This window comes from Acomys russatus, chromosome 10, assembly GCF_903995435.1.
Source record: "Acomys russatus chromosome 10, mAcoRus1.1, whole genome shotgun sequence".
Taxonomy (NCBI): Eukaryota; Metazoa; Chordata; class Mammalia; order Rodentia; family Muridae; genus Acomys; species Acomys russatus.
In genome coordinates, this window is record NC_067146.1 from 672,849 (window position 1) to 686,757 (window position 13,909).

Genomic DNA, 13,909 nt, shown 5'->3' on the forward strand with positions numbered 1-13,909 from the left:
CAGGGTCTTTTCTGAGGAGCTGTTGACTGATAATTGTTACCAGATTGGAGGCAGAGTGTCATTTTCTTCAATGGTATAGCCCCTGGGGTTCTAGGGAGAAAAAGAGATTCAAAGGGGTAATAGAGGGTAATGAGAGCTAAATGTAATTACAGTACACTGTATATGTACACAAAACTCTCAAAAATAAACAAATAAGTATTATTTTTGGCTTAACTAAAACAAATTAGGACCCAGGGCTTCATACATGCCAGGCAAGTGCTCTGTCACTGCGTTATACCCCAACCTCATTGCTTCTCAATAAAATCATTAAATATAAGGCTTTAGGCAGATGGAGTTTTAAATATTTTTAATTTTTTTACTGATTTCAAAGAAGTGGTGTGGTGAATATAAAAAATACCCTAGGGAAAAAGTCTCCAATGACTGTGCTACACCCTTCATGATAGCCACAAGCAGTATGAAATATCTCGGAGTAACTCTACCCAAGCAAGTGAAGGGCTTGTTTTGTAATATAAGCAAGCATCTGTGATTTTGACTGGTGATGAGGACACATTCTATGGAACACTAGTGGCTTTTTGCTCAGGCAAGTGAAGAAGTTCAGTTACCTGCTAGTGATTATAGACTTTTTTTTTAAAACCGAAGTTATGGATATTTTTGGTTCTGTCCATGCATCCTAGGACAAGAATCTGCACAATATACAGTGCTGTCCTCGAACTTGATGTGTCCTTCTGTCCAAGAGGCACCCAAGGGGCCACAGGCATTTACTAACAACAAGAGAAGGAAGGGGGAGGCATGGTTTCACATTTGGATTCTGTCCCAAAAGGAACCACTTAGGAGGTACCACATGGGTGCACCCTGCCAGCACCTTGTATTTTAAGGCTTTGGAAATGAGCTAACTGATGTTAGCTTTGTTGAGGGTCAAACTGTAAGGTCTGGTTGAGTTGGAGTTGTGTAAAACATGAACATTTCTCAGGAAACTCCATCAATTACTTGGATAGAAAGACTGATAGAAGGCAGGAAGGATATGCATTGTTTTAATTAAAAACTAAAAACTAGTAATTTTACATTAAAACCTGTTTTTTAATGATATTAAGATCTGTTATGAATGATTTTTCATGCCAGCTAATGTAATATTACTAAGAGTCACATAGTATTTTACTACAGATATGGAGCACGATTTACCTAGTTAATCTCAGGTATAATGAAAACTGTGCTGTAGGTGATGCAAGCTAAACTTTAGTCTATATTGTATGTTTTATTTTCATAGAATATTTGTGTAAAAAGAATAATTGTAAAATAATTTACAAGAACAATGCACATGATAAGGATTTAAGGAGTGCATGCGAAAGAGAGAGAGAAAGAGAGAGAGAGAGAGTGTGTGTGTTTATGTGCGTGCTAGTTTTTTGTCAACTTGGGCACAAATTAGACTCATCTGAAAAGAGGGAACCTTAACTGAGAGGATGCCTCTTCACACAGATTGGCCTACAGGCAAGTCTCTGGGCATCCCGCCCACAGTGAGAGGTGCCATCTCTGGGTAGATAGGCTATACTGAGTTGTTTAGGACAGTGGACAGAGCAAGCCAATGAGCAGCATTCTTCCTGGGCCTCTGCCTCTGCTCATGCCTGGGTGTCCTTGCCTGGAGCTCCTGCCCTGACTTCCCTGGATGATGGACTACAAGCTGTAAACTGAAAGAAGTTATTTTCTGTCCCAGTTGCTTACAGCCATGGTGCTCATCACAGCAATAGACAGCAAACTAGGAATGGCTGTGTTCCTGGGAATTGATCCCAGGGCCTTGCATATTCTAGGCAAGTGCTCACTTAGACCTTTCGTAAAAGTCTCACAAAGTTAGCAGTGCTGGCCTTGAACACTCTTGTAGCCCAGCCATGCCTGAACTTTCACTCTTTCCACCAGGCCTCCTGAACAGCTTGTGTTAAGGTATATACAACTCCAAAAGCAGATGCAATTAAAAATATATATATATATATTCATATATATATATATATATATATATATATGATTAGTACTGTCAAATTATCTTCCAGGAAGCTTGTTTTGGTTCTAAGACCTGGAACATTTTAGCTTTGGCTCAAAAGCATCAGAGGATGGGAGAGAATCTCCCTAAGTGGTAAGAAGTAACTGTCTTTACAGGGACCAGAAAGCAACCGGGCCAGAACTAATCCTAACCTTCTGTTCTAAGTCCACCTCCCAGACCTACATACAGTTAGTGTCAATACCCAATAGAGTTTGCAAGTGGCCCTTCAAATCCGTGACTTGGACTTAATCCTCAAATTCATATGTTAATGGTATTTGGAGACAGGGTTTTAGAGCAATCATAAGGATTAGAGCCGGTCACAGGAGTCTGCATTAATGGCTTTGTGAGAGAAAGACGCTGAAGCTAACATATTTATCCTGTCTCGCCATAGGATGTGTTACAATGCATCAAGGCCCTTACCATACTTGCAGCAATTACTAACACCAGGCTCTTGGCCTTCCCAGCTCCAAATACACTACTGGTCTTTTTAAACGTTCTGGTCTCAGGCATTTTGTTATGGCACCAGAAAATGAGCAAAAGTATTCCTTTCACATCTTCATCCGGGATTTCATGGGATGTAACTCCTCAATCATAATCTAAATTTCGCAAGCTTACATCTATAAGACATGTTCTTCCCACAAAGGCCCCTGGTCCATTCACTGTCCTCGCCTTCTCTAGCCCCAGGAAGGATAAAGAAAAAACCTTTGGAGAGCAAGCTGACCCGAATTAATGTTTGCTTCTCTTCAATGGTACCACTCCGACCTGCTTGCTCACAGTTTGCTGCTACTTGTTCGGCTAATACAAAAGGGATTCCTGTCCTTTCTAGTGGATCTTCTCGTTTCTTCTTGCCAGTTGTGATTAACAGTGCCCCATTTGACTCTTGCAACTTAGCGCTCCCTCTTTTCCCATAGGGCTCTTGATGTAGTGCTGCTCCTTCTCAGCAGGGGGCAGTATTCTCCCTTTGCTGCTTCCGTACATCCATCTAAGGCTGAGAAAAGTTAAATCTGATTTAAAATCATGTCTTGTTGCCAGTTTCGGGTCCTGATATTTTAATTTCCCTATAGCTGCAATAGAATTCTTCCCATTCTCTCTCCATCCGCACCCAGGCCTAGAGCTAGATTACTTGCATCAGCCCTACACCCATCCCAGCACAACCAGAGGACAGGGAAGCATCTCACAACATCCACAGGCAAAGACTTCACGATCTGTTTGGGTGGGCAAAGCAATGCACGTGAAAGGCAGGGCCAGAACAGCATCCAATCCCGATTCGTGCGTCCCAGATACAGCCTCAGGAAGAAAACAAATGTTTGCGGAATTTAGTACCCAAGGCCATTCGGCAGGGTGTCCTCTCAACTCCGCCCCACTTTCTCTCACGGCCTTCTCATAACGCAGCCCTCAAAGTCCCTCAAGCAGATCCTAAGGGTGGGCTCTGGTTTCTTGACCCGGCTCTTGAGACCCAAGCCGGCTGTTATCCATTCTCCACCAGCATCTCCCGGGAGCACACAACGGGGATGAGAGAGGAGCCCAGGGGCGGAGGCTGCGAAGGACAAGCCGAGGGACAAGGCTGCTGCGCAGCGAGGGGCGAGGGGCGCGGTGAGCGCGGTGCCGGGTCGGGGGCAGGGCGGGGAGGCGCCGCGCGCAGCCAATCCCGGAGCAGCCCCCTCCAAGGCCGCCGAAAGCCGAGCGGGGCGGGGGAGCCAGGCGGCGGCGGCAGCAGCGGCAGCGACGGAGGCTGCCGTGGGGAGGGATGGAGAGGGGAGGGGGGAGCGGAGCCGAGCGGAGACAGCCGCGGCGCTGCAGAGCGGCTGGGGCGGCGGCGCGGCTCCCGGTGCTCCCCCCGGCGCGCGCCCCGAGTCGGTGAGGGCCGGGCCCCGGCGGCCCCCGGAGCCATGGGCTGCATCGGCTCCCGGACTGTGGGTGGGTACCGCGGCTGGGCACGGGTCAGGGGCTAGCTCTCCTGGGGCTCTCCTCCAGCCCCCTCCCCCATCCCCATCTTTGCCCCTGGGGACCTCCCTCTGTGCCTGCCCGGCCCTGCCTCGCGCCTACACTTTCCCTCCATCCGCTGTGGTCCCTCCATCCCTCTGCCCTCGCGCCTCCAGGGCTTCCATCCTTCTTGGCTCCTACATAGCTTTCTCTCCATCGCCCTCCCGCAGGCGCGGTCCTTCCCTGGTAGCTTCTCCACCAGCTTCCTTCGCTGCTCCGTCGCTGTTCCCTACTCCCGGTGGCCCCATCCCTCCACCTCCAGGCCATCCGCGTCTACTCCGCTGTGACCAGCGCTTCCCCAAGCCCCTCTTTTTCAAGCAGCCCTTCTCAGAACCTCCTCCCTAGCCTCAGCCCTGACTTTCTTCCGCAAGCCCCCTCCCATTTCACCTTCCACTCCATATGGCTTGTGTGTTTTGCCCCTAACCATTTCCCTCTTGGTAGCCTTTTTCCGTCGCTCCTGCCTCCCCCGATTTGCTTTGTTCACGTGCATTTTCCCTCTGGGGCGGGGGCGGGAAGAGCGTTGTGCCATCGGGAGAGAACGGGTTCCACGCCCGGAGGGAATGGGCTTGGGCCGGAGTGCTCCCGAGGAGCCGTGGACTCAGGGAGGAGATGGAGGTTTACCGCCCCAAGAGGGATCGGGAGTCCGCTTCCCAGAAGGGTGGGGTCCACCTAGGAACCCCAGGACCCGCCAGCACCTGTCAGCGGGGGCAGGCGGGGCTGGGCCGGCTCTTTATTTACCTTTGACAGGGGAAGGGAAGAAAGGCGCTTCCTTAACGGTCCTCTCCCTCAAGCCTCTGCCTTACTACCGCCCCCTCTACTCCCACCCCACGCATCCATTCCACTTTAGGGCTGAACATTAGTACAGTCCTTTTCCAAACCCCCCAATTTTCCCCTTCCTAACTCCCAATTTCTCCCGCCTACACGCCCTAGTGACCTCAGGCTGAGAGAATAATTCGTATTATTATTACAAACAAACTCACTCTCAGGAAGCCTGGTTTCTGAGACCCAGTTTATTTCCATGGCGACCCTCCTCTGCTTATACCTCTTTCCCTGTTCTCCTTCCCTCCATCTCCCTGCCCCCTAAGGCTCTGACTCAGCTCCCCCTCTTCCTCAAAGGCCACCTCCCCCAGCTCCCCTCGCTCCCACTCTTCTCTGAGAGAGCTTGCTCTGCCTGTCCCATTACTGCTAGGTCTAGATGTCATTCCTTTCTGACCTAGCCACAGGTCCTGGTCCCACCCATCGCGTTTCACAAGATCCCAAGAGAGAGCAAAACAACTTGGGGTGTATGGAAAGAGCTACCTCTCAATCCTTGGGACCACCCCCCCCCCTTTTCACCAGTTCTAGTGCTGCATGCTGGAGGCCTCTTTATGCCCAAGACCAGGCCAGTGCACTTCTTCCAGAGAAGGCACCTAGGATGCTAAACCCCAAAGGCAACGATTCAAGTATGCAATGGCTTTAAGGCAAAAGGCTCAGGCTGCCTCCTGATTCTTGAATCTCTTTGTAAATACTCAAGTAATTGTGCCCCAAGACTTCCCGAAGATACCACCTTGCACTCAGGTCAGGGATCTCCCTCTTGGTCCCTTACTTTTGCACCAGGTCTCAAAGTGTCCTGTCCACCTCCCTCATTGTTTTCTGTCTTCTCACCTTAAATTTCTGTCCCTTTTGCTCTGAAATCATGAACCCCTCTTGTTTCCTGTTCCTGTCTCCATCTCTCTTTTTAAATCCATTTCCTGTCCCCCGAGAGAACTGGGCTCAAAGCCCAATTCTTGGGAGTCTTCTGACTCCAGGGGAAACAGTCTCACATTTTTCACCTACTACCTGCCTTTATCCCCATGGTATCTTTTCCTGTCAACCAAGTTCCCTGACTATTAGGAAGGCCCAAGGGGGAAGCCACATTCCTCTCAGCCCTCAAATATCAAAGGCAGCTGCAAAGTGGAGTAACTTCCCCCCAGAAGGCTGTGTCCTTGTTTTCAGGGCAGTAGTTGGTGAGAAGTCTGGATCCAGTAAAGACAAGCTCAAAGGTTCCCCAGCACAGAATAGAGAATGGTTTTCCTGATTCAACCCAACCTCTGACCTCCTCCCTTTCTGTGTAAGCACCAGATAGGGCCAGGAAACATTTTTTTCCCCTAAGTGTGCTATTCCCCCATTGAGCTGACAATGAGTGCTTTGCTTCACTTATTTCTCTCTCCAGAAATTTGGAGACAGTAGAGAAAGAGAAGGAAATGAATAGTCAGAAGGATGGGGTGGAAAGGCTGGACCCTAGGCTGTGGCTGTTGCCTCTTATGGGAAGGGAGCAGAGACCCGGGGGGGGGGGGGGGGGGGGGGAGCGCACAATGGGAGTGAGTAACTAACCTTCTGCCTGCTTCAGGGAACGAGGTGATTGCAGTGGACTGGAAAGGCCTCAAGGATGTGGACCAGATCAACATGGACAGCACCAGCTCACTGCATGGCAGCAGCCTCCATCGGCCTTCTACGGAGGTAAGGCTAGGTGCTTTAGAAGCCCACCAGCTACAACAACCTCCCCCCAGGTTCCTAGTTGCTTGGCTCATTTCATCATCCCATAAATTCTATGGCAACATCCCAAACACTCCTTTAGACTGAAACAGACCACTTCTCCCTGCTTCCCCAAAACACACATCAAATGCTTCACCCTGACATCTTCCTCAGCCTCTCTATGCATAGCTGGAAGTCCATCAGAGGAAGGCAGGATTATTTTGCACTCCTAGAGGTACCCAGATACCATTCCCTCTCCTCTCTCCTACAGCAAACACGAACAGATTTCTCCTGGGACGGCATCAATGTGAGTGCAGCCAACCCTAGCCCTCCGTAATCTACCCTGACCTTTCTTTTCTTATGTTCCTTGGGACCCTCTGTAGACAGGCTGTTCTGCTGACAATGCCCCCGTCTCCCAGTTTTCAAGGGTGTAGCAGGTATACACTTCCTTGGTTTTCTTTAATGACTTGTTGCCTTGGGTATCTGTCTTCCTGGGAGCCAAAAACGCTATTCTGTATGTAAGTCACCCCAGGCCTTCTTATTCCTCTGCCCACTCTCTTAACCTTCCCTGTCTTAGCTCTCCATGGAGGACACCACTTCCATCCTTCCGAAGCTTAAGCGAAACTCTAACGCCTATGGCATTGGGGCCCTGGCCAAGTCATCATTCTCAGGTGAGACTCCGAACCAGGAAATGGGACTATGACAAGTTTCTCCTCCTGCCCCTGCTCCTCACGCTTCATGGGGTTCAGGCCCACAACCCTGAGACATCTGCTTCTCTGTTGAGACTCTTTTGTCCTGGGTATCACCCATAGGATCCTTGAGATACTTTCCCCAGTGCACACAATCACACGGGACCTGGGCGGGGAGGACCAGAGGATCTGCTATGTTTTGTGTGATATTCTGAAGGGTACTGGTATTGTTTGACTCCATAGGGATCTCGAGGAGCATGAAAGACCATGTGACAAAGCCTACAGCCATGGGGCAGGGCCGGGTGGCCCACATGATTGAATGGCAAGGCTGGGGGAAGGCCCCGACAATTCAGCCACAACATAGCCATGAGGCTGTGCGCAGGGATACAGATGCTTACTCAGACCTCAGCGATGGCGAGAAGGAGGCACGTTTCCTAGCAGGTACTTGTATCCAAAGCCTTCAAATCATATGTTTGTTTGTTTGTTTGTATGGTCAGAGGCTGCCCCTCCAGGCTGTTCCCTTATGGCAAAATTGTCTCCCTGCATGTTGACCACTGGCCCACATTTTCCACCAACCTTGATTTCAAGTATTTTTTTATTGGTTCATTCTAACAAGTGCTCTCCAATGTGGTTTTTTAAACATTATTATTATTATAGCCATAGACAATGGGACTCGGATGAGACGTGTAAGTCCATGTGTCCCAGATGTTTTCTTTCTTTTAGTATGGTACTGTTTTCTCCCCGGCCTCTCATAGGAGAAAAACACAGAGGCCTTGGGCTTCAAATGACTTTGCCTATATTTGTTTTCTAAAAATGAAAGAGGCCCAGGGAATTTCTTGTAGCCGTGTTCGCAGACGTTTGATTTCATGAATCGACTTACTGTGCTCGTTACTGTGACAGCTGGTGGATGATGAAGGGGAGTGCCCTGGAGATGGTGGTGTGGGTCCAGGAAAGCAGTATAAGTCCGGTGGCAACTATGAGTGTACGGGGTACATACAAAGGTCAGTTAATCGTGCTGGCCGGTGTCAGGACCATGCCCAAGAAGAGGGGTAGGTCTGAAGAGAAGGGAGGATTTTAGTGTTGTTGGTGTGGGTGGTGGATGCTTGGAGGAAGTCTGGGTTAGACTGGGTGATCGACGTGGAGGGCTGAGAGGGAGGACAAGGTAATAGCAATGAGAGCTTCAGCTTATTCCTGGCTCTAACTAGAATGGGGCCTGCAACACCAGATCTTCATATCCTCACTGCCATGCCCTCCCTTCTTCTACTCTTTTCATAGAGTGCCGTATGTGACTGGGGATCCACGTTCACATGATGCTCCCTTGGGGATTCTTCGTTGATCTTGAAACCCAGTGTCTAGATCCTGTCTCTTAGACCACCTGGAACTAGGCCCAATTTCTATTCTTTGAAAGATATACTTTTATTTGTGTTCATGTGTATTTGCTTGAAGTTTATGTGCTCCTCGTGTGTACAAGAGACCTTGGAGGCCAGGGGTGTTGGATCTCCTGAGGCTGCAGTTACAGGCTATTTTGAGTTGTCTGGCATGGGTGCTCAAAACCAAATTCGGGTCCTCTGCCTGAGCAGTGAGCTCTCTTTAACTGATAAGCCATCTCTGCAACTCCAGGGTCAAATTCTAAAAAGATCCAAAGGCAAGCTTCTGGTACATCTAACTTTAATCCACCAGAAGAGCTCTATTCCCCTCCCCCCACCCCCACCAACCCTACAAATCCTAAGAGTGACCTTTTAGAAAATCCCCCGTGGCCTAGCCTTGTTTCAGACTAACAGAGTAGTAGCCAGTGGCTACCTGTGGATGTTGAGAATTTGAAAGGTGACCTGTCTCAGTGAAGATGGGCTGTAAGTAAAGTACCAACCAAATTTCAAAGACTTCATACAAAGAACTTAAGATACCTCATTAATGTTTATATTGATTGTATGTTGAAAGAGAATCTTGTAAGTTATACTTAAGTGTTATTATTAATAGTAATTTTACTTGTTTCTGACTTTTCTTAAATGATCTCACATATGGTTTCTGTTTTACTTCTATTGAACTGTGCTGCACAATGGCTTCCTCCATACACCTTTCATTGGTCGAGGGGTTATTTGAGGACTCGTAGGATACTATCATCTCTCCTCTTAGGTGTCATGGAACAGTTTGCTATTTCTGAGGCTACACTTATGGCTTGGTCTTCCATGGATGGTGAGGACATGAGTGTCAATTCTACCCAGGAGCCACTGGACTGCAACTACAGTGACAACTACCAGGAGCTGATGGAGAGTCAGGGTGAGAGATGGTTCTAGAGTCAAACCCTGAAGCCCAAGAGGCTTCCCAGCTATTCCGATTCCTTCCCTATACCCTTTTCTATTCTTTTAGGACTTTCCCTTTTGTCTCCACTTCCCCAGGACCCCTGCACCTGTGTCATAACTGTACGAGATAGGAAGCCTGTGAGCTCCTCTTCCTGCTTATGATGTTCGGTGGCTCCTTCCACCTTGCTCATTCTCCCCCATTCTCTTCACAGATGCACTAGCTCAAGCCCCCATGGATGGATGGCCTCACTCCTATGTGTCACAGGGCATGTACTGTCTGGGGTCATCGGATGCCTGGGAAGCAAGTGATCAGTCCCTCATTGCATCTCCAGCTACAGGATCCTATCTTGGCCCTGCATTTGATGACTCACAGCCCAGCCTGCACGACATGGGGCCTTCCCAACCTGCTTCAGGATACTCTGCTCAGGAGCCTCCACCTTTGTTGGGGGTGGACACTGACTGGGCACCAGAGGTTGGTGGGGTGGACCTGGCCAAGGGACCTGTAGAGGAAGAGAAGAGACCGCTGGCCCCTGAGGAGGAAGAGGATGCTGGATGCAGGGATCTGGAGTCACTTTCCCCACGAGAGGATCCAGAGATGTCCACTGCTCTCAGCCGGAAGGTGTCTGATGTCACATCCTCAGGTGTGCAGTCCTTTGATGAAGAGGATGGGGATGCCAACAACTAGCTTCTTCCCACCCCACTCTTGACCTGAGGGGCATGGCTGCAACTCATACCCTCCCAAGCTCCAGCAGCACAGATGAAACCTGGGCAGAAGACAGCAGGGAACCGGAACCGGGAGCTTCCAGCCCTCACCAGGCCGCTAGCAGCCCTGAAAAGGGAAGGACCAGCAGGGGCTTTTATCTAGGCTTGCACTTCAGAAACCATCATTCCAGGAACTTGGACCCAGGCAATTAGGTGGCATGGTGGCAGGAGATAGGCCATGACTATGGCTCTTGGGTCCATGCCTTGGTCCATCGTGCTGAACACTGAATCTCAGTTCTTACACCCCTGATTTCGTCTTCCAGGAGCCTTGGCTGTGCTGTCTGAATGCCTCCTTTCTCCATTTCACTCTTGCTTTCCTGATTCTGTTTTCTCTGGCCATGGCACCAGTGCATCCCCATAGCGGGAAGCAGGCTTTGGGAGCTGTTGGACATGGCTTGGCGGGTACAGCAGAGTGGCCTGAAGGGCCTTTCTGTCCTCAGCATAGACACTGGGCCCTGTTCAGGCAGTCTTTGGCTTTTGGGATCAGGAGCCAAGGATGAGGTGGATGTGGCAGTTGGGATTGATAGGGGTCGCAGTATCATTCTTTATCCCAAGGCCCACTCAGAGACAAGAGGGTCACCGATGAGACAAAGAATAGCAACGGCCACTTGAATGTCCTGTGGCCGGAAGGAGAACCTTAAGGATCTGGGAGAAAGCCCAGTGGGGGTCACTCCTCCAGTTCTGCCTTCCCTTTCTGCCTTCTTCCATCTGGCGCCCAGCCCTGATGGGGAGCATGGCGGGGGTGGGGGTGGGGAAGCACCTCAAATTGTTGACCTAGGATGCAGTGTCCTCATCAGTGGCAGTATCATGGGGGCCGGGCCTCCCTCTACCTTCCCCTAATTCTCTGGAGCTGTTTACACTTTTCTCTTTGCCTTTTCTACATTTTTATAACTTCTTGGGGACTCAGGGTTGAGCAGAGTGGAGTGGGAAGTCTGGTGCTGTCACTGCCTTGGCTGGGCTGGGCTGGTGGCTGAGGGCCAGGGTGGATGCTGGTTGCATCTGCTTGTCAGCTATCCCCAGGAGTCCTCAATCCAGTGTTCCTTACAGGACTGGCTGTGGTGGGACATAAGCTTGCCCACCAACACCTCCTTTTCCCTTTGATTTGGAGTGGACCATGGGGACAGGGAGCAACAGCGAGTCAGTGCGGTATTGCTATGAGGGTGCTGCAGCTGCAATCTGGCCCTTGGCATAAAGCAGAGTTTTGATAGGAGATGCCCAAGCTTGTCACCTCGTTTTTCTCCTTCCTCCTACCTGTCCATGGCTCCAGTTCCAAGGCCTTGTGTCCTACTATAATGTCAGGGGTCCTAAGCTACTCCCTCACCACAGAAATTATGAGGCTCAGTGTTGGAGTGATTCTATTCACCTGAGATACCACCCTGTACCACATCCATACACTGAAGTGTAACGAGAGCAGGTGTCCCCCATACTGCAGGGGAGGAGGCAGCAAGCGATCCTGGGGTCTGTTAATGTAGGAAACATGGGAATAAACCTAGAGAGCCAAGGTAGGTGAACAGTCACCTAACTCATCTGATGCTGCCTGAATGGGAGAAGATACCTCGTGTTTGTTCTGTATTGTGGTTTAGCATATCAGGACCTCATTTCTAGGACTAGGAAGGGCAACTGCCCCTAACCCCTGGTCTCCTGTCCTAACCCCCTGGGAATTTGCATGTCCAAGCTAACTTACTCCCGGGGTCTCTTTGCCTTGTCTGTCCTGCTCTATCAACACGTTTGTCTCATCTCAGTGCCCTGTATTCTTTCCCCAGGAGATGACTGACATCAAGTCCAGAGATCAGGTTAATTCATTTTAGTTCCCTTTTGCTCAGGGCCCTGGAGAGTTAGGAAGAGTAAACGACAGCAGTTTCCTTTGCCCCTTCCATTCCTCAAGGAAGCCAAATGGTCCCTAATGAAAGACCACAAAAGACCTGAAGGAACCTAGTAGGGTTTGTACCCGAGCAGAGGCTCAGATTCCCCAGGAGGCTGGTATACTGCCACAGAGGCAGGTGAGGCCCACCCCACTCTGAAGAGAGAAGACTTGAGGAGCTGGCCCAGAACCATTTTGAACTCTTTTGGAGGGAGAGACCATCTCTCTGGTGCTGGGGCAGGGTGCATGGGGGTTTGCTTCTAGCCTACTTTAAGGGGAGGGGTGGGGCATGTGCAAGGAAGAGGCTTTTAGGGGTGGGTGGGAAGGGTTGCTTTTCCTTTGGGGTTAAGGCTGTGCAGCACGTTTTACAGCAGCTGGGGAGCAGGACTTTTTATTTTATTTTTTATTCTTGTGAATGAAACTGCTCTTGCTGAATGATTTTTTTTTAGTGTGGGGGGGGGGACACTTTCATTTCCAACTGACTTTATTAAATGAAAATCCAAACCTTCCATTCCTTCCCTTCCATTGCCCTCCCCCAGCTGAAATACCCCCCTTCTTTTCCTTGTGTTAAGGAGGGAATCTTGAAGGACAAGTTCTTACCCTTGTCCTTATATAGCCTACACTCTGTCTTCCAGGTCTGAGAAATACCCATTTTTATGGTCAGTCTTAGCATGTTTTCTTAATGTGAAACTCTCGTCCCAGGCCCAGGAAGGATTCTATGACATATGTTACAGAGAGAATTCTATATAAATATATAAATATATATAAGTATTATAGATTATATATATACATGGGCATGGGCTTGGATGCCCCCTGCTAATCCTCCTACCTAGGCCTCATTGTCTTTCTTGGCCTGGGGTGGTGGAAGGTACCCATGTTGAAGAAGGCAAAGGCTGTGTTCAATGATACTAAACAGAATGTGGTGGCATCCTCTGACTATGAGTGTCTTATTTGGGGGTGGGGTGGGGAGGGGACAGAAGAGACCTGGGCAAGAGGGAGGGGCAGAATGAGAATGCCCGAGGGCTCAGCTGCTGAGCTAACAGCATACAATGAGGGAAGAACAGCCCATGAGCAGAACTGGGGTGACTGGGTGCTCAGAACACCTAGCATCTCCTAACTGAAGCAGGCTAATGCTGGGCAGTACAACTATCAAGCTCTTGATGATTTGGAAGGAAAAAGATGAGAGTCCATTAAGGGTGGGGTGAATGAAAGCTTGCCACCCCAAGTCTATGCCGTAAGATCCCAAGGAGCCGTTATAAAGGTCTGGAATCTGTATGACCCATCGCTGGAGCACTTGGCATGCACTGGGAGGAGCTACTGTAATAGTGGCCCCAAGGCAGAGCTGACTCTTAGCAGGCTAAGTCAGCGACTGCAGTGGGCAAGAGGGAATTTGCATGCTCTATGGGTAACATGAAACCAGGCAGAAAGCCTGGAATAAAGAAGAACTTTTGCTTTTGGCCTCAGGGGACAGACACCTGGACTGGGCCATGACACTGGCCTCTCCACACAGAGCCTTCATCAACCTCTTTTCCAGAGAACTGTGCCTGGTTCCCTGGAAACAAGAGTTGGCTTTTTCAGCCCTGACAATGGACATGGCCTAGAAACAGGCCATGGCAGGGGTCTAGGAACGGATTGAGGGGAGCAGGCTGGTAGAGAGTAGGGCTGGCAGGCCTGGAGGCACATTGTAGGGTGGTCAGTCCACAGGGCAATATTGTGGTCCCACATTCCCTTCCAAGGTGACACTTGCAGAGTCAGTCAATCTGGGCCTCCACTTACCCTCTCCATGTGGACA

General features: G+C 49.8%; 1 protein-coding gene across 4 annotated transcripts in view; it reads left to right on the forward strand.

Moving 5' to 3' along the window:
• The window catches only part of Fam131b (family with sequence similarity 131 member B), a 34,793-nt gene extending 23,949 nt beyond the window's left edge, over positions 1 to 10,844 (forward strand). Inside the window, exons 1-7 of one of the 4 annotated variants that reach the window (XM_051151627.1) lie at positions 3,900 to 3,946; positions 6,381 to 6,490; positions 6,777 to 6,812; positions 7,083 to 7,176; positions 7,438 to 7,635; positions 9,328 to 9,471; positions 9,707 to 10,844. In XM_051151627.1, coding sequence (XP_051007584.1) covers positions 3,919 to 3,946; positions 6,381 to 6,490; positions 6,777 to 6,812; positions 7,083 to 7,176; positions 7,438 to 7,635; positions 9,328 to 9,471; positions 9,707 to 10,179 — 1,083 coding nt within the window. In that variant the 5' untranslated portion in view covers positions 3,900 to 3,918 and the 3' untranslated portion in view covers positions 10,180 to 10,844. Of the gene's footprint in view, positions 1 to 3,899; positions 3,947 to 6,380; positions 6,491 to 6,776; positions 6,813 to 7,082; positions 7,177 to 7,437; positions 7,636 to 9,327; positions 9,472 to 9,706 lie in introns of those variants that run through there. The other 3 variants (XM_051151629.1, XM_051151628.1, XM_051151630.1) reach the window with 3 other exon arrangements.
• Positions 10,845 to 13,909: the final 3,065 nt, after the last annotated feature.